The sequence below is a fragment of the Neovison vison genome, chromosome 4 (genome assembly GCF_020171115.1).
Source record: "Neovison vison isolate M4711 chromosome 4, ASM_NN_V1, whole genome shotgun sequence".
NCBI lineage: Eukaryota > Metazoa > Chordata > Mammalia > Carnivora > Mustelidae > Neogale > Neogale vison.
The window spans coordinates 219347744-219369118 of record NC_058094.1 but is presented as its reverse complement, the minus strand read 5'-3'; the positions used below and the strand labels follow the sequence as shown (position 1 = coordinate 219369118).

Genomic DNA, 21375 nt, shown 5'->3' with positions numbered 1-21375 from the left:
AGCTGCACCAATTTGCATTCCCACCAAGAGTGTAAGAAGGTTCCCCCTTCTCTACATCCTCTCCAACACACATTGTTTCCTGTCTTGCTAATTTTGGCCATTCTAACTTGTCTAAGGTGGTATCTCAATGAGATGGAGAGGAGAAGGGAGTTGAGGGAAATTGGAAGGGGAGATGAACCATGAGAGACTATGGACTATGAAAAACAATCTGAGGATTTTGAAGGGGTGGGGGGTGGGAGGTCAGGGGAGCCAGGTGGTGGGTATTATGGAGGGCACATATTGCATGGAGCACTGGGTGTGCTTTTCTGTTACACTGAAAAGAAAAAAAAAAAGAAAATTGGTGGCCCACTTCTGGCACGTTAGACAGTAGCCTTCTCACTGGGTCCTCACAGGGCAGAGAGAGGGCTCTAGTCTCTCCTTATTAGGACACTAATCCCATCACAGGGGTTCCATCTTTATGACCTCATCTAAACCTTGCAAAGGCCCTGCCCCCTAATACCATCCCACTGTGGATTAGGGTTTGGGCACATACATTTGGTGGGGGGACACAATCATGGAGTCTATACTGGGTATCTTGGAAGAGGAAAGTATGGGAAGGTACACACCCCATCACCAAATTTCTATTCTTCTGTAACTCCGGATGGCACATTCATAGGGAGCAGTCTTGAACCCCTAATATTGCCTTGTCAATGCCACCAGGATGGAGCCCAAATTCCTTTTCTTTGCATTTAAGTCTCCTAACTATTTGAGCATAACTAAGCTGTCCTGTCTTATTTCCATAGTTCTCATTGAATTGCTTTTATGTTTGTGTAGAGCCTAAATTAATTTTATACATAACTTCTCTTTGTTAAAATAGGTAGCTATAGATCTACCTTAGCTAAACACCTCAGGCTTCTGTGCAGAAACAAATGAGCTGAACAATTCTCCTGTTTCCTCTGAAATGCTTCCTATTCCACTCCATCGCCACCATCAATATGCGCCTACCCACCTCTGCCCAAGTAGAGGGCAGATTCAGAGACCTGGCAGGCTAAGTGAGATAGATAAAAGGTGAGAGATCAGGGCAGGCCTGAAGAGAAGTATGAAAACAAACAAACAAACAAAACAAATCCCATTTCTTAATACCATTCTATAGTCCCTTTTCAGTTTCTCTTATCGCCTTCTATTGTCTTTTTAAAATCTAACCCTTTGTAATTTGTATATTTACATTAAACTGTAAAATCTGTGCACTCTTTGACCCAGCAGCTTCACGTCTAGAACTCTATCCTATTAAAACATGCATGTAAAGACAAAACAAAGCATACACGGGAGTGTAGCATTTAGAAGTCATTCGGTTGCAAGGAATAGAATATCCAACTCATCAGGTCTTGCATTAATGGACTCTTAGAAATGAGGAAAGCTTCAGCGATGTTGTGGTTCAGCAATGCAAAAATGTCAAGGACCCAATTTACTCCTGGCTTTACCCTGTGCATTACTCTCATTTACTGTCATTTCTGTCACTTTATCCTAGGGATAAAGCCTTGTGATCAAAAAGCCCTCAGGGCCCTACTTTCTCTTGTCTGTATCCAGGGAAAGAGATAAACAAAATTGCTCCCACCAGATCTAGAAAACTTCCTCCCCAGATAGCCCCAGCAGACATTGTCATATTGTATGTCTTTATCTGAATCTGGTCATTTGCACAACCCTGAGCCAATAATCAAATGGGATTATGCTAATTAATTCACAAAGAAGTGACCTGGCATGGCATCAGAGCAAGGGGTGGGCTTTTCATGCTGCAAGAATCTAGGCTTACATGGTATGTGTTTGGTTAACTGAGTAGTTGTAAGACTAGTCACCAAGAGGAGGAGGAGTGGATGTAAAGGAGGAGGCCACCATCTCCACTAGAGTAATCCAGGGTGCTTGTCGATATATTGTCTATGAAATCCTGAAAACCCAGAAACAACTCAAATATCCATTTAACAGAGGACTGAGTAAATAAACCTGGCACATCCCTCAGTAGAAACAATGTAACTATTCTGCTCATTTATTCAACCACTTACTCAACAAATACTTACTGAAAACCTACCATAGGCCAACACTTTTAAAAATGCACTAAAGATGTAAGAAGAAAATTCAGGCAAAACCCTACCTTCATGGTATATGTATTCTCACTGAGTAAACAGAAAACAAATGAATAAGACTGTAGACTACATTGCTGTTCCATGCAAATGCTGCAGGAAGAGCAACTGGATAAAGGGGAGGCTGACTGGAAGGCACAGACCTGCTTCTAAACTCCAGTGAATGTTTGAACAACATGAGGGTTGGGGCACCAACATCCTGCATAGTCAAAAATCCTTATGTAACTTATGACTTCTGCAAAGCTTATCTACTAATAGCCTACTGTTGGCCAGAAGCCTTACTGATAACGTAAACGTTTGATTAACACATATTTGGTATGTTACAGTATGTACAAGTACTACATATTGGTATGTATACAAGTATGTAGTAGTTACATGTAGTACAAGTATGTATACAAGTATGTATGTATACAAGTATGTATACATACTTGTATACATACATACTTGTATACATACTTGTCAGTAGTACTTGTACGAATACAATCTAGTTTGTGTTTGGTATATACAAGTACTACAGACTTGTTCTTATGATAGAGAAAAACCTGTTATTAAGAAAATCATAAGGAAGAGAAAATTCATTTGCAGTTCTGTACTGTAAGAAGTCCACAAATATATGAACTATGTAGTTCAAATTCATGTTGTTCAAGGGTCAACATTGAATCAGAGAAACACATAAAAAGACCTATGAAAATAGGGACCTCAGGCGGCTCAGTTGGTTAAGCAGCTGACTTGATTTTACCTCAGGTCATGATCTCAAGGTCCTGGAATGGAGACCTGTATAGGGTTTAGTGGGGATTCTGCTTGAGGATTCCCTCCCTCTCTTTCCCTCTGCCCCTCCCACCTCTCATGCTCTCTCTCTTTCACTCTAAAATAAATAAATATTTTTTTTCTTTTTAAAAAGACCTATGAATACATACTACAAGTTAAAATAAAAAGCCACCTTGTAGAGTGAGATGTGATATCTCTCAACAACATATATTTACTATATTTGTATTTACTATAAATAAATACCCAATTCAGATCCAGAAAGAGATGGTTTATTTAGGGCAAATAAAAGGAAATATATAAAGAGGTAACAATCTGAGATTAGGAACACAATTGTCTAAAGACAAAAGTGTTTTTTCCTTGCTGTGTCTAATCTGAATAACAATTGAATTTACTTACTTATCCCTTGCTCTGAAAACCGTAAGATGGCTCTCAACTGTCAACCTCATGGTTATGACCTTTCATAGGAATGTAAAATAAAGCAGTATCTGCACATAGACGCTTAGCTCCTTATGTAAATTTTTTTCATGCAGTATAGATAGGCTTAGTGGAAGTTTACTTTATATTGGTACATACCATAATCCACTTGTTAGTTTTTCCATTAACAGGCAAAGAATTTCACCCTCTGCTCAAGATGAAATCATCTGAGAAAATTTGCCTTAACAAGACAAATAGAAGCCTCTTTTAGTCTAGAAATCATATTTAATTATTATTTAAATGTGCTATTCTCACCATTTATCTTTTATGGCAAGTGATTTTGGTATTGAAATAAAATATTCAAAGGCCTTTAAAAAGTAAAGATACTTACTTACTATCTTAGTATTATTTTAGTTGTACCTAGCAGATGAATGGATAAAAAAGATGTGGTCCATATATGCAATGGAATATTACTTAGACATCAGAAAGGATGAATACTCAACTTTTGTATCAACAAGGATGGAACTGGAGGAGATTATGCTGAGTGAAATAAGTCAGCAGAGAAAGTCAATGATCATATGGTTTCAGTTACTTGTGGAACATAAGGAATAGCATGAAGGACATTAGGAGAAGGAAAAGAAAAGTGAAAGTGGGAAATTGGAGAGGGAGATCAACCACAAAAGACAGTGGACTCTGAGAAACAAACTGAGGGTTTTAGAGGGAAGGGGGTGAAGGGTTGTGGATATCAAGGAGGGCACGTATGGCATGGAGCACTGGGTGCTATACATAAACAAAGAATCGTGGAACGCTATATCAAAACTAATGATATATTGTATGGTGACTAACATAATACAATTTAAAAAAAGAAAAAGAAAAGAAAAGTCAATTAAGAAGTTCTGTCTCATTTAATGGATAAAAATACAGAAGTCTTTATTTAGTCTTGAGTATTCATTTATTCTGAGTAGCTCAGTCTAATTGTTGTCTATTTGTACCCTATCTTGACTATGGGATCTGCTTAATCATCCTACCATATGATCCAATAATAGAGAAAAAATATATCTCTACACACAAAGCTACATATGGATATTTATAGCAACTTTATTTGTAATTATCAAAACTTGGAAGCAACCAAGATATTCTTCCATAGGTGCATTGATAAATTAACTGTGGGACATCCAGCCACATGATTCAGTGCTAAAAAGAAATGATCTACTAAGCAACAAAAAGGTATGGAGGAAACTTAGTGCATGTGACTAAGGGACAGAGTAAACTGAAAAGGCTACATATTGTATGATTCCAATGATGGGACATTGGAAAAGACACAATCATGTCATCAATAAAAAAACAGTAATTTCTAAGGGCCAAAAGTCAGGGAAGAGATGAACAGGCAGACCCAGAGGACTTTTAGGGCAGTGAAAATACTCTGTATGATACTCTTATAACACATGTCATTCATTATACATTTGTCCAGACCTATGGACTATACAATGACAAGAAGAGTGACTGCTATGGTAAACTATGGACTTTGAGGGGTAATAATGTGTCAGTGTAGTCTCATCCTTTGTAGTTAAGTGGACCATTCTGGTGGGGATGTTGGAAATGGGACAGGGTATGCACTGTTGAGACCATGGGGTATATGGGAAATCTCTGCACCCTCCTCTCAATATTGCTGAGAGCCTTAAACTGCTTGCTCTTTTTTAAAAAAAGTAAAAAATTATTAACTATTTTTTTGTTGAGTGAAAATTATAGAGACTGAGCAGAGCAAAAAGTAATACAATGCAGGACATGCTCATAGTGGACAATGCTAAGTGGAGTTATAATTAGTGAGTTTTTATTGTTGTCTCATACTTCTGTTGGTTTTTTTCCCCTATATTTTTCTCAATAAACATGTAATGGATTTTACAGAGCAAATATATTGTTTGTTTTTAGTAAATTCCCAGGATGTTTACTTCACAAAACTTAGTCGTAGCCCTTACCACCTTACAAAAGTTCCACCACCCACATTCATGTCTGGGAAGGAAGCCAGCTGAGAATGCGCGCAGTGCAGGGCAGGCTGGGATTATGGACCGGCTCCACCCTCATCCTCCCACATCTGTTCAGAGTCTCACATTCATCACCGTGTGTCACGAGCCAAACACAGTTACAATAAGAGGCAGAGTAATTTATTTCAGGGGAGAGAGCTATAGTAGACTGTGGACACCTGTGCTCCAGATGCCCTCATGGTGCTCAACAGCCTCAAATCGCTGACTTTAGGAGCAGCATGCACAGGATAGGGCTGAGCCAAAATCCCAATTCTGTGAACCGGATACATACTGAAGGTTTATTCCTTCTTAGTATTCAGGATTCATTCCTCCTTGTGGCAGAGGAGAAAAATACAATCATCATCAATATCATCACGACCAGTACTTATTAAGTTTTTTCAATATGTCTACATACTTTCAAGTAATCTTCAAACCTCACAACTATCCAAGAAATAGGCACGAATATTCCTCCTTACATGAAGCTTAGGAGGTCAACAGTTTTCTTCAATGTATGACAGCCATGAGTCTTGCTGCCAGAAATCAAATCCTAGAAGCTAGACCCCAGAGTCCATGCTCTTCACCACTATATAGGACTTCACAAAAATATTTGTACATTAGGGAAGAAAAGCATCCCCAGAAACCTGGAAAATATGGAGATATGAAAGTCACAGTCATTTCATTTCATTTTATTTCATTCAAGCATTTACATAGCATTTCCTATTTCCCATTAGAACTCACTGTTGTAAACACTTTATAATTAGGAAAACTGAACAGATCAGTGAGGAGTAGAGATTGACTTAGTAATCAAAAACCTCCCAATACAGAAAATTCCCAGGCTAGACACCCTCACTGGCAAATTCTAGTGAACCTTTAAAGAGAAATTAACACGTATCCTTCTCAGACTCTTCCAAAAAGTTGATGAGGAGGGAACACTTCCAAATTCATTGTAAGAAGCCAATGTGAGTCTGATACCAAAGCCAGAGAAGGAAGAACACTACAAGAAAACTGTAAACCAATATCCCTGATGGAACCCATTATTTGCTTCATCCCTCTGCAGGACGGCATGGGGTGGGGACAGTCAAGAAGCTACAATGCAATGCTAACTTATAAACAAGAGTGTAGCACATTGGAGAGTAATAAATGTCAAAGATAAAAACTGAACAAGTAAGAAGAATGATTTTATTCAGACTATTGTAGTAAAAGCACCCCAGATCCAAAGATCGGAGTGTCTCAGCAGGACAGTTTTGCCTAAAGACTTCTATAGGGAGAAATAAAGAAGTTACAGGTGGGGAGAGTTGTAGTTGAGAAAAGCAACTGTTTTGCAGTCAGAGGGCTTCTCAGTTAGCTGAACAAAAAAAAGTTTTCTCTGTGTTTAGCCAGTTTCAGGGGAAAAAGGAATTCTAACGTTAACTAATCATTCATGAGACAAAGAACGGGGAGTTGGGAGGGTCACCACCCACCACCTCAGCAGGTGCAAGTAGATGGGGGAAAGGTCTGTGTTTAATTTTGCCACAGGTAAACAAGGGAGTCATCCCGAGTTTTACAGCAGTCATAAGAGTGGCAAAGTCTCTAGTAACTCCTGTGTAGAAGGGTAGTTCCTTGTGGTAAGCCATTTCCCTGAACACAAAATTCTAAGGATTTTTTTTTAAAAGATTTTATTTATTTGACAGAGAGAGAAATCACAAGTAGGCAGAGAGGCAGGCAGAGAGAGAGAGGGGAGAAAGCAGGTTCCCAGCAGGGCAGAGAGCCTGACGTGGGGCTCGATCCCAGGACCCTGGGATCATGACTTGAGCCGAAGTCAGAGGCTTTAACCCACTGAGCCACCCAGGCGCCCCATAAAATTCTAAGGATTTTTAACAGTCACTGTTCTGGGAGCACAGGGTTCCGATCAAGTTTAACATGTCAGAGGAAATCCAGAAATTCAGTCGGAGTCCTGACTTTGCCAATAACTTCTGTGAAGACCACAGCTTTCTCATCATGAAAATGGGAGGTGAGGGATGATTTATTAAATTTATTTCATATCTCAATGTTTGATGAGTCTTTAAATATGGCAGAGGGACCCTTTAGAAGGAGAGAGATGGCAACTGAGGGCAGAGGGGCACAGTCACAAAGGTAGGGGGGACAAAAAAGAAAGGCCATGTCACAGAGAGGGGAGGAAAAACATCAGGAGATATGTCAGAATTTCTGAGATATTGGGATCAGAAAAGGGTGACTCCCTGCCTTATGTTCCACTCATTCAGTAGTTAATGATAACCTACATTGACCTAATGTTTGATGCACTTTCCCATGGCTATGGCCTTAGAAGTCACTTTGCCCATCTTTTCCCCTTAGATCAATTGTTCCTAGCAGGAGGTTATTTTGACCCCAAGGGAATATTTAGCAATGTCTGGAGACATTTTGCTTTCAGAACTGGGAAGAGGTGCTAGTGGTACTTGTAACTAAGTATCCTATAGAGTGCAGGGCAATTCCCCAGAACACAGAATTACCCGGCAATCCTGCCTTCTAGTTAGTCATCTTTTTATCAGCAACATTTCAAGTGTAAAAGAAACAAACTGCTTCAGGAGGGAGGATTTGTTAAAGTGGACATAAAATCCTGGTAGGCATAATATCCTGGTAGGGCATTCAGATGTGTAAGAGGAGAATTTGGTCATATGTAGCTAGAGATTAGTTCTTCCTGAGATTCACTTATTCTGAAAATTTCTACTTTGCCTCATTAATTTTGACAACTCCTGTTCCAGGAACACAGTTCCTGGATTTAAAAAAAAAAATTATCTGCTCCCCAACCAATTATATAAACCAATTAGTAACAAAATCAAAGAAATACATTGACAGTAATTACAGTAAGAGTAGGAGACTTTACACACCCCCTCACTGAAATAGATATCTATCTATCTAAGAAAAAGATCAACAAGAAAATAAGTACTTTGACTAACACACTAGACCAGATGGACACCACAGATATATTCAGAACATTCCATCCCAAAGCAACGGAATACACAGTCTTCTCTAGTGCACATGGAACATTCTCCAGAACAGATCACATCCTGGGTCACAAATCAGGTCTCAGCTGGTATCAAAAGATTGGGATCCACAGTCGCCAAACTATGGAAAGAACCAAGATGCCCTTCAACAGATGAATGGATAAGGAAGATGTGGTCCATATACACTATGGAGTATTATGCCTCCATCAGAAAGGATGAATACCCAACTTTTGTAGCAACATGGATGGGACTGGAAGAGATTATGCTGAGTGAAATAAGTCAAGCAGAGAGAGTCAATTATCATATGGTTTCACTTATTTGTGGAGCATAACAAATATCATGGAGGACAAGGGGTGTTAGAGAGGAGAAGGGAGTCGGGGTAAATTGGAAGGGGAGGTGAACCATGAGAGACTATGGACTCTGAAAAACAGTCTGAGGGGTTTGAAGTGGCGGGGGGGGTGGGAGGTTGGGGTACCAGGTGGTGGGTATTATAGAGGGCACGGCTTGCATGGAACACTGGGTGTGGTGAAAAAATAATGAATACTGTTTTTCTGAAAATAAATAAATTGGGAAAAAAAAAAGATTGGGATCATGCCCTGCATATCTTCAGACCATAATGCTTTGAAACTAGAACTCAACCACAAGAGGAAAGTTAGAAAGAACTCAAATACATGGAGGTTAAAGAGCATCCTACTAACGAATGAATGGGTCAACCAGGAAATTAAAGAAGAATTGAAAAAATTCATGGAAACAAATGAAATTGAAAACACAACTGTTCAAAATCTTTGGGATGCAGCAAAGGTGGTCTTGAGAGGAAAGTATATAGTGATACAAGCCTTTCTCAAGAAACAAGAAAGTTCTCAAATACACAACCTAACCCTACATCTAAAGGAGCTAGAGAAAGAACAGCTCTTCTCCTCCTAAACCCAGTAGGAGAAGAGAAATAATAAAGATCAGAGAAAAAAAGCAATGAAATAGAAACCAAAAGAACAGTAGAACGAATCAACGAAACTAGGAGCTGGTTCTTTGAAAGAATTAATAAGATTGATAAACCCCTGGCCAGACATATCAGAAAGAAAAGAGAAAGGACCCAAATAAATAAAATCATGAATGAAAGAGGAGAGATCACAACCAAAACCAAAGAAATACAAACAATTATAAGAAAATACTATGAGCAACTCTATGCCAGCAAATTTGACAATCTGGAAGAAATGGATGCATTCCTAGAGACATATAAACTACCAAAACTATACCAGGAAGAAATAGAAAACCTGAACAGACCCATAATTGGTAAGGAGATTGAAGCAGTCATCAAAAATCTCCCAAAAACAAGAGCCCAGGTCCAGATGGCTTCCCAGGGGAATTCTACCAATGTTTAAAAAAGAATTAATATCTATTCTCCTGAAACTTCAAAAAAAATAAAAATGGAAGGAAAACTTCCAAACTCATTTTATGAGGCCAGCATTACCTTGATCCCAAAACCAGACAAAGACCCCATCAAAAAGGAGAATTACAGACCAATATTGCTGATGAACATGGATGCAAAAATGCTCACCAAAATACTAGCCAATATGATACTATACAATATATTAGCCAATGGGATACAACAATAGCCAAAATCCTTTTAATGTACTCAAGATGGATGAGAGACCTGAGTGTGAAACACATAACACAGGCAGCAACCTCTTTGACCTCAGCCACATTAACTTCTTTCTAGAAACATCACCAAAGACAAGGGAAGCAAGGGCAAAATGAGCTACTGGGATTTCATCAAGATAAAAAGCTTTTGTAAACAAAGGAAAAAGTTGACAAAACCAAAAGACAACTGACAGAATGGGGGAAGACATTTGCAAATGATGTACCAGATAAAGTGCTAGTATCCAAAACCTATAAAAAACTTACCAAACTCAACACCCAAATAATAAAGAGCCCAATCAAAAAATGGGCAGAGGACATGAAAAGACATTTCTGCAAAGAAGACATCCATCCAGATGGCCAACAGACACATGAAAAAGTGCTCAACATCACTCAGCATCAGGGTAACACAAATCAAAACCACAGTGGGATACCACCTCACACTAGTCAGAATGGCTCAAATTAACAAGCCAGGAAATGACAGAGGATTCAGAGAAAGGGGAACCCTCCTACATTGCTGGTGTAAATGCAAACTGGTACAGTCACCCTGGAAAAGAGTATGGAAGATCCTTGAAAAGTTGAAAATAGAACTTCCCTATGACCCAGCAATTGCACTACTGGGTATTTACCCTAAAGATACAAATGCAGTGATCTGAAGGGGCTCATGCACCCCAACATTTATAGCAGCAATGTCTACAATAACCAAACTATGGAAAGAGCCTAGATATTCATGAACTGATGAATGGATAAAGAAGATCTGATACACACACACACACACACACACACTCACACACACACACACACACACACACACACACACATGAAGATGTGATATATATATATATAATGGAATATTATGCAGCCATCAAAAGATGAAATCTTGCCATTTGCAATGACATGACTGGAACTAGAGGTTATTATGCTAAGAAAAATAAGTTGATCAGAGAAAGGCAATTATTATATGATCTCACTTATATGAGGAATTTGAGAAACAAGACAGAGGATCATAAGGGAAGGGAGGAAAAATGAAACAAGCAAAACCAGAGAGGGTGATAAACCATAAGAGACTCTTAATCTCAGGAAACAAACTGAGGGTTGCTGGAGGGGAGGAGGGTAAGAGGGATGGGATGGCTGGGGTAGACATTGGGGAGGGTATGTGCTACGGTGAGTGCTGTGAATGGTGCAAGACTGATGAATCACAGACCTGTATCCCTGAAGCAAATAATATATTATATGTTAATAATATTTTAAAAATTGTAACTGCTCCCTAGAGTCATCCTTTAATTTGGTAGGGTTCAGCTTAATTATGTTTATCACATCGCAGTAGAGGCCATGGCTTCAAAAAAGAGGTTGCTTGAGTTTGAACCTCGTGTTGACCATTGAAGAGCATAAAACTTTGAGCAGAACTTGTAGTGTCTCTAAGTTTCACCCTCCCCATGTTTAAATGGAAAAACTGTAAAAACAGTTATAAAGCAGTTAAGCAGTAAGTACTGAATGAATTGATGTCTATAAATCCCATCCACAGTGCCTGACACATAGGAAGCCCTTCATACATTTCAATTCTATTATCATTGGCCAAGATTTTTGCTTTATCATGCTGTCCAGAATGTGGTGAACTTATTGGAGAAGTGCTGTACAGCAGTTAAGCAGAGACTCTGAAGCCAGTTTTCCTGGGTTATAATCCTGACCCTATTGTATACCTGCTATGTGGTTTTGGTCAAGTTCCTGCAATTTTGTGTGCCTTAGTTTTCCCATATGTAAAATGGGATAGTAATAGGTACCTTCTAGGGTTGTAATGAGAATTACTAAATAAACATATGCAATGTTTTCATATATGTAAAATATATAGTAAATTCTAGTAAATGTGATTCATTCACTCTTCCATCTAGATGCCATTCAGACGAATCATAGCTTCAATTCAGAACATTTTTCTTTTCTCAAGGAAACAAGTTGTCCTTATTAATGATGAAAAGCTAACATGGTTATCCAAGGCCAGAGATATCATGGAAAAATTATATACTTGTGAGTCAATGTTAATTAAACATCAAGGGAGTAGTGTTCAAGATAGTCCTCAGGATAAAAGTTCACAATTGAGATAAGCAAGTACCTAAGATTTTGCCTGGGATACAGGACTCCCATAACCCTATTCCATGACCTTGTTCCAACTTGCTTTTCTATTATGGGGAACACATCACACCAGATGGGTTTATTACTTCCATTCCCATAACCTTCTGGAAAAGTAGACAAAAGATCATGTTTACATCTGATGCTGAATTATCTTCAATTTGGCACAGAAATTAATTCTAAATTTGGATTTGTGAGCTTCCATTAAAATTACTTTTCTGGCACCCATAACCTTGGTTGTCGATGTCAAACCTGGAGGTATAAATAGCTGAGGATGACAGACATGCATTGCCCTCCCCAGTCCAGATCCAGGGAGCAACCATGAAGACCTTCATCTTCCTTGCCCTGCTGGGAGTCGCTGGTGAGTCTACAATAATGATTCAATGTGTGTGCCTGATGTATTTGTTTGCAGCTTGTACTCTGAAAGACAACAATGAATACGGAATAGAATCTCTGTACTCAAAAAACATAAAATATTGAAATGACAGTGTATATAGTAGTCCCTTATTTTCTGTGGCAGCTACATTCACCCCCAGTAGATGCCTAAAGCCACAGATAGTAATGATTCCTATCATACTATGATTTTTCCCCACATATACATACCCATGATAAAGTTATTTTACAAATTAAGAACAGTAAGGGATTAACAACAAAGCTACTAAAAGCATATAACAATTATAACAATGTAGTGTAATAAAAGTTATGTGACTATACTCTTCTGTTTGTCTCTCTCAAAATATCTTATTGTACTGTACTCACCTTTCTTGTGATCATGTGAGATGATAAAATGCCTATGTGATAAGATGAAGTGGGGAGAATGACGTAGGCATTGTGATTAGGTTAGTAATGACCTTTGGAAGAATCATCAGAAAACAGATAATTCACTTCCTGACTCTGGTTAACCAAGGGTAACCAAAACCACCATAAAGGGAGGGACTATAGTTCTACAAATGTCTACACATAAATCAGTCTGCCTTGATGGGAAAAGATGATAGTGAGCAAGAGTACTTAGCGCAGAAAGTATAAAGAGGCAGAAATTGCTCTGAATTTCAAGGTAAAATCTATGGAGAAAGAGAGAAGAGGAAAGGATAGTTAACATTAAGGAGATGTTGTTTTGACCTTTCTAAGCCTTTGGAGTTAATCATTGAAAGATAAAATTGGGACTAGTGACTAGTCTTGGGCTCATTGAAGAGGCTATGTAGGTCAAAGCCTGAGTCTCCTCTATACCAACAGACATCTTCACAGGGATCCTGACAGGTGACTGTACTTCATTTCTCATGAATAAAAGCTAGGGGCTGAGTTTTACAACATCCTCGCTAACAAAACTTCTCTGGTGAAAAATAACATATTTAATCATCAGAAGAAAGAAAAATGTCTATTTCTTTTTTTTATACTACTTAATTTTATAGAAATCTTATGATTAAATTTTCCTGAATTGGATGGGCATAAATTCAGTACATATTTCTATAGATCTGGAACTGTCTTTCCCAAAATTACTTTAAAATACTTGAACAATAGGGTATGTATAATACAATCATCAATTCTGGGAGCCACAGAAATTGTAATAATCTGATGGGCAGACTTTAGAATGTTGAGTAAATTTTAAAATGTTAGAAAGAAAATGGAGATAAGGAGAAATGTTGGAAAGAAAACCATATCATATTCTGTTAAATTATGCCATGAAAATTTGAGGCAAGAACCAAAAGAGAAACTGGGGGAACAAGAGTACAAAACTTTCAATTCCTTCTAGGCTGGAACATTCTTATGGGCTTCTAAAAGCTTCCAACTACCAACTACCATAAATAAACATAAGTGTGGTTACTGAAAAGCTTTATTGAAACCTTTCAGGTCTGCCGAGCAAAGTTTTATATAAAATGTATTCTTTATACCCTTAGAGAGTAATGTTCAGGACATTTATTACATAAGGAGTCTCTGATGGATGGGTTTGTGTGTGTACGTGTATTAAAAAACATGCATTAAAAAACAATATACTGCCTTTTGCATCGATGTGGATGGAACTAGAGGGTATTAGGCTGAGTGAAATAAGTCAATCAGAGAAAGACAATTATCATATGATCTCCCTGATATGAAGAATTTGAGAGGCAATGAGGGGGATTTGGGGAGTAGGGAAGGAAAAAAATGAAACAAGATGGGATCAGGAGGGAGACAAACCATAAGTGATTCTTAATCTCACAAAATAAACTGAGGATTGCTGGGGGGAGGAGGGGAGGGAGAGGGGAGTTGGGTTATAGACATTGGGGAGGGTATGTGCTATGGTGAGTGCTGTGAAGTGCATAAACCTGGAGATTGACAGACCTGGACCCCTGGGGCTAATAATACATTATATGTTAATAAAATTGAAAATAAATAAATTGAAAAAAAAGAACTGATATATAACATAAAAAATTGATAAATATATTGTTTTTTTTTTTCAGAAAAACATTATTCATTATTTTTTCACCACACCCAGTGCTCCATGCAAGCCGTGCCCTCTATAATACCAACCACCTGGTACCCCACCCCCCACCCCCCCACCACTTCAAACCAAATTTAAAGCATACATTTTAAAATTAGATATTTCTAATAGGTACAGTAGGTATTAAAAGTATTGAATAATAAGATTTGGAAAAATCATGAAAAAATTATGTTATCGCCATTTCCTGATTATGTGTGACAGGAAAAAATTATCTTCTCTTTTATAATTAATCCCCCAAAACTTGGTGGTAAGTAGAAATTCCAAGATGGATCTGTTTAACGGATTGTTTCCAACTTTTCCTGGTCAGCTGCTTTCCCCATTGATGATGATGACAAGATCGTTGGGGGCTACACCTGTCAGAGGAATTCTGTTCCCTACCAGGTGTCCCTGAACTCGGGCTATCACTTCTGTGGCGGCTCCCTCATCAATTCCCAGTGGGTGGTGTCCGCAGCTCACTGCTACAAGTCGTAAGTAACCAGTCCTCACCTCCCTGTTCTCTCAGAACAACTCATGCCCCAGCAAAGCCAAAGAACACTCAGGGCAAACTACACAGTTATGCTTGAGGGTCAGGCATTCAGATCTAGGAGGCTAATCATTCCTCCCAGGTACTGAATAATTCATGGAGGGAATTTTACATGGAAAGGTAAACTTAGAGTTCCCTGATGTCCTTCCAAGTGATGGTACCGAAGACATGGGGAGGGGGGACTAGTGAGTGATGAAGAATACTCTGAACTAGCTCAAGAGCATGAATCAACAAATACTCTTAATCTTTATATCTCCATATGGAGGAAATAATCCACAGGAAGCCTCCAGTACAATATTGAAAATAAACATAGTTCATTCTGCCCCCTTAAATTTCCGTCATGTTTCTGATTCCTGCCACATCTCCCCAGAGTAATACATAATCTGAACCAGAGGAGAAGTGGCAGGTGCTGGGAAGTCGTCACCAATTCCTGCTTCACCTAACATCGTTTTATTGGCATCACTAGTCATGGGAACTAACCTTCTAACAAGATGGTGGGCTGTGAGTCTGTACTGGTAGGGACACCCACCTAAAAGTCACTGTCACCTGCACCACGTCTGATAGGGCTATCTTAATGCACAATTTTCTGTGTGTGGAAATGCTTGCAGGGGATGGTGTTTGTGCTGATGCTTATGACTGGGGTGAACTGGGAAAAGGGAAAAGCTCAACTTGGTCCTTTAAGGCTTTGCATTCTTTGATCCAGCCGAATCCAGGTGCGTCTGGGAGAACACAACATCGCAGTCTCTGAGGGTGGTGAGCAATTCATCAATTCAGCCAAGGTCATCCGCCACCCCAGATACAACCAAAATACTATCGATAATGATATCATGCTGATTAAACTGAGCTCTCCAGCCACCCTCAACTCTCGAGTGTCTTCTATCTCTCTGCCAAAATCCTGTGCGGCTGCTGGTACCCAGTGCCTCATCTCTGGCTGGGGGAACACCCTGAGTACTGGGCGTAAGTGTCACCTGGAGCAAAAGCACCAGGTCTGGAAATCCTAGAAGTGAAGGACATGTAGAGGCTCAGTTAGTCTGAATTGTCACTCAAGACAAGTTTCCCAGAGGATCGTTTGTAGATATATGGAATCTTAGGAAGATGCCTTTGCTGGGACACACAACAAAAATGAGCCATGATAAAGATGGCAGATATTTAATTGAAGTGTGATTAGTGATTTGCAAAGAAGTAGAAACTGAGGAGGTAAGCACAACAGAGGGATTTGGTACAGCCTAAAGTAGAGACCTGCTTGAGAAAGAGTCTCTAGATTTGAGATCTGTAGTCACTGATGCTAACGTCAGAGAGAACAACTTGTTGATGAAAACTGTTTAGAAGTCATTCCAGATAACAACTGTTCTTCCAAAACAGAAGATACTGGCAATCTGAGACAGTAGGGAAGGTAAAGGGAGATAGGCAAAGAAATCTCCAGGAATCCTATAGGTAATATTCTTCCATTTTTACTCTCCTGCCCCACAGAAAAGTATCCTGATGTCCTGCAGTGTCTTCAAGCTCCCATCCTCTCTGACAGCACTTGCCGCAAAGCCTACCCTGGCAAAATCACCAGCAATATGATCTGTCTGGGTTACCTGCAGGGTGGAAAGGATTCTTGTCAGGTTAGTTTCTTTTTCTACATGCACTTCCACAATAATTCCCTTTCCCAAAACACAGGCTGAAAAGCTATCTCTGTGATGGATTATAAGGGACCATGGATAAATTTGTGATCAGTAATAAATTTTCTTTTTGATATATTAAGAGCTAGGGATAAGGGTAAAAAGATACACAGAAGATGGCGTGGAAACAGGACATCCAGGTGCCCTATTTAGGAGTGATATTGTAGAAGAAATCTTTCTGAAAAAAAAATAGGGTTACTTGAGTAGCATTGCACTCATAAGTCTTTCCTCTTTTGGCCCTGTGTGCCTGCAACTAAGAAAAGAGCAGGAGCTAGAAGGAGGGAGGAGAAAGGAGAGTTATACCATCAGAGATTAAGAATTGGATTTCCAGGGGAAGGGAAGGTGCTTCCTAGAGAATCAGCAACCTGGGAAAACAGACCAAGGGTCATGGAGAAACAACGCTGAATCTTGCTCCCATCTTGGCATAGTTGGGAGTCCTTACTGTCTCTTCCCTCTTGCGCAGGGTGATTCTGGTGGCCCTGTGGTCTGCAACAGAGAGCTCCAGGGCATTGTCTCCTGGGGTATGGGCTGTGCTCAGAAAGGCAAACCTGGTGTCTACACCAAGGTCTGCAACTACGTAAGCTGGATTCAGCAAACCATTGCTGCCAACTAAGCATGTAAGCATGTGTCATACTCTATGTACTATCCTCTTGGTCAATTTCAACTTCCAACCATGCCTGAAAACAGTATCTAAATAAAAACATTTTGCTCCACATCCTATGTGTCCATGAACTGTCCTTACTTTGTATTTATTAACTTTCTCTTCAAACTGGCTGCTGTGTAAGTAGGTGGGCATAGAATTGAACAATTATAGGAGGAATGAATTGGAAGGGATACATTGTGATTCATTCTGCCTGCTCAAAATGAATTTATTAATCACCTACTATCTGCTAGGCTTTGTGGGGTCCCCTAAGCTTAGAGGTCATTGTGATTGTCACATTTTGAACAGAGAATGACACCAAGGTGCAGAAAGTGAAATTCAATGGCCCAAAGTCCTTTGGCAAGCTCATAGTCAGGCAGAGACCAAGCTCCAACTATCCTGATTGCTGATGCATTGCCACTGCTGTGACACCATGGTCTCCTTCTGTGCTCTAATCCATCTGAAACTCTGTGAGACTAGATGAGGGAAACCACTAGTTGGAGAAATTTTTACAAATCACCAATTTCCTGAATTCTGCAAGGTTCTACTAACCTATGGTCCCAGTTCTCTAAGATCTTTCTTATTTCCTAATGGGGTTTTATTGCTATAGCAGCCATGACGTCAGCAAGCAATCTGGGCCCCTTCTCCACCACCAGTCCCCTAAATCTCAGGCCAAATAATGTAGTATTTTGAACTCTAAGAAAAAGGAAGTGCAAATGCATGTACATTTGTAGGAAATAGATCTATTACGCCAAGTTCATAGAAGATTTGGCTACAGAGTTGGCGTGGAGTACAAGTCGTAGCACAGGATTCCTGTGCATATGCAGTATGGATCCAGGAAAAAGATATCATGGGATCTGAGCATGGAAACACTGGAGCAGGTGGAGGAGGTTTGAAAGGGAGAAATGTTCCCAGCCTCCTTGATAAGGTGAAGAAGGGATATTATCTTAGTCAGTTTAGACAGTTACAGCAAAAATGCCATAGACTAGGTGGCTTAAACCACAAACTAATTTCTCATGGTTCTGGAGGCTGGGAAGTCCAAGATCAAGGTGCCATTGAAATAGTGGGGGCCCACTTCTGGCACGTTAGACAGTGGCCTTCTCACTGGGTCCTCACAGGGCAGAGAGAGGGCTCTAGTCTCTCCTTATAAGGACACTAATCCCATCATAGGGGCTCCACCTTTATGACCTCATCAAAAGCTTGCAAAGGCCCTGCCCCCTAATACCATCCCACTGTGGATTAGGGTTTGAGCACATACATTTGGTGGAGGGACACAGTCATGCAGTCCATACTGGGTATCTTGGAAGAGGAAAGTATGGGAAGGTATACACCTCACTACCAAATCTCTATTCCTCTGTAACTCTGGATGGCATGTTCATAGGGAGCAGTCCTGAGCCCTTAATATTGCCTTGTCAATGTCACCAGGATGGAGCCCAAATTCCTTTTCGTTGTATTTGAGGCTCTTAACTATTTGATCATAACTAAGCTGTCCTGTCTTATTTCCATTTCAATGCTTTCTATAAGTCCACTCCATCCCCACCATCAATATACACCTACCAACCTCAGCCCAAGTAGCGGGCAGATTCAGAGACCCTGGCAGGCTAAGTGAGAGAGATAAAAGGTGAGAGATCAGGGCCAGCCCAAATAAACAAATCCTATTTCTTGATACCATTCTATAGTCCCTTTTCAGCTTCTCTTGTCACTTTCTGTCTCTTGTCTTTTTAAAATATAACCCTTTTTAATTTGCAAATGTATATTAAAATGTGAAATCTGTACACTCTTTGACCCAGCAAATTCAATTCTCAAACTCTATCCTGTTAAAACATGCATATAAAACATTTATATATAGAAAATGTTAATTTTAACAATTAAAGAAAATACTCATAAAAAAACAAACAAACAAACATGCATATAAAAACAAAACAAAGTATACATGGGAGTGTAGCATTTAGAAGTCATTTGTGTGCAAGGAATAGAATATCCAGCTCATTAGGTCTTGCATTTATGGAAGCTTAGAAATGGGGAAGGCTTCAGGGATGTTGTGATTCAGCAGTGCAAAAATGTCAAGGACCCAATTTACTCCTGGCTCTGTCCTGTGCACTACTGTCATTTCTGTCACTTTATCCTAGGGATAAAGCCTTATGATCAAAAAGCCCTCAGGGGCCTACTCTCCCTTGTCTGTATCCAGGAAAAGAGTTAAACAAAGTTGCTCCCAACATTTTTGGAGAGCTTTTTTTCCCAGATGCCCCTGGCAGTCATCATATTGTGTGTCTAACTAAATTTAGTCATTTGTACAACGCTGAGCCAATAATCAAATGGGATTATGCTGATTAATTTACAATAAAGTGATATGGTGTGGCATCAGAGCAAAGGGTGGACTTTACATTCTGTAAGAAATTTGGCTTACATGGTATATGCTTGGTTAACTGAGTAGTTATAAGGCTAGTCACCAAGAGAAGGAGGAGTGGATGTAAAGGAAGGGGACACAGTCTCCACTAGAATAATCTAGGGTGCTTATCAATATATTGTCTATGAAATACTGAAAACCCAGGAATATCTCAAATATTCATTTAATAGAATATTGATTAAATAAACCTGACATGTCCCTCAGTGGAGACAATGTAACTATTCTACTCATTTTATTCAAGCACTTACCCAAAATATTTATTGAACAACTACAATATACCAGTCCTGTTTTATGAACTTAAGGTACAGCAGAAGAAAACAGTCAAAACCCTGCTTTCATGATATATGTATTCTCACTCGATAAATAGAAAACAAATGAATAGAATGTAGGGCTGATCAATGCAAATGCTACAGGGAAAGCAAAATGGATAAAGGTGTAGCTGACTGGAATGTATAGACCTGCCAAGAAGTATAGTGGACATTTGAAATGTGAGGGTTGGGGAACCTACACCCTGCATAGTAAAAAATCCTTCTGTAACCTATGACTTCCCCAAAACTTAACTACTAATAGCCTACTATTGGCCAGAAGTCTTACTGATAACATAAACAGTTGATTAACATGTTTCATATATGTCCTACAAACTATATTCTTACAATAAAGTAGAGAAAAAATGCTATTAAGAAAATCATAAGGAAGAGAAAATTCACTTGCAGTTCTGTACTGTAAGAAGTCACAAAGAGGCAGTTAAAACTCCATATTGTTTAAGGGTCAACTTTGTAATCAGAAACACATAAGAAGACCTATGAAAATGAGGACCCCCAGATGGCTCAGTTGGTTAAGTGGCTGACTTGATTTTGGCTCAGGTCATGATCTCAGGGTGCTGGGATGGAGCCCTGAATCTGGCTTAGTGGGGAATCTGTTTGAGGATTCTCTCTCCCTCTAATCTTCCCCATCATGCTCTCTCTCACTCTAAAATAAATAAATAAGTCATTTTTTCTTAAAAAAAGACCTACAGGGGAGCAACCAGATGGCAGAGGAGTAGGAGACCTAAATATCATCAGGTCCCAGGAGTTCAGCTAGATAGTTATCAAACCATTCCAAACACCTATAAACTCAACATGAGATCAAAGAAAAGAATAGCAGCAATTCTATGAACAGAAAAGCGACCAATTTCTGGAAGGTAGAATGTGCAGAGAAGTGAATCTGGGGTGACTTATGGGAAGATAGACCATGGGTGTTGGGAGCCTCAAGCAGCCAGCTCATGGAAAATGATAAAGCAGCACAGCATGAAATCAGAACTTTTAGAAGCCTGCTCCACTGAGGGACATTGTTTCAGTGGCTAATCAGGGGGTGGAACCCTCACTGAGACAGTATGGTCCCATTGGGGTCACAGAAAGACTGGGGATGCCTGTGTGTGGCAGAGTTCCCAAGTGTCAGAATGGGGAAGCCAGAAAGGCAAGTAGTGTGCTATCAGGTCTGGGTTGTCATATTCCATGATCTGAGGCACAGTTGGGCCCCACTCTTCTACCACAGATCCAGAGAAACCACCACACCCCACCCTTCACCAGGAGGAGTGGTGTGGGAGAGTGCTGCAAGAATCTGCTGGGT

General features: G+C 39.6%; 1 protein-coding gene across 1 annotated transcript; it reads left to right on the top strand.

The window, feature by feature from the left end:
• Window positions 1–12378: 12378 nt before the first annotated feature.
• Window positions 12379–17410, top strand: LOC122904147 (cationic trypsin-like). The gene is made up of 5 exons (XM_044244620.1): window positions 12379–12418; window positions 14841–15000; window positions 15760–16013; window positions 16527–16663; window positions 17184–17410. Exons 1-5 carry the CDS (start codon window positions 12379–12381, stop codon window positions 17331–17333), a joined length of 741 nt encoding a protein of 246 aa, XP_044100555.1. The 3' UTR covers window positions 17334–17410.
• Window positions 17411–21375: the final 3965 nt, after the last annotated feature.

Excerpts from the sequence above, each read along its gene's own strand:
- LOC122904147 (XM_044244620.1), top strand. The coding sequence starts at position 12,379 with ATGAAGACCTTCATCTTCCTTGCCCTGCTGGGAGTCGCTG. Across the intron at positions 16,014-16,526 it reads GAACACCCTGAGTACTGGGC|AAAAGTATCCTGATGTCCTG; the intron begins GTAAGTGTCACC and ends CCTGCCCCACAG. Across the intron at positions 16,664-17,183 it reads GTGGAAAGGATTCTTGTCAG|GGTGATTCTGGTGGCCCTGT; the intron begins GTTAGTTTCTTT and ends CCTCTTGCGCAG.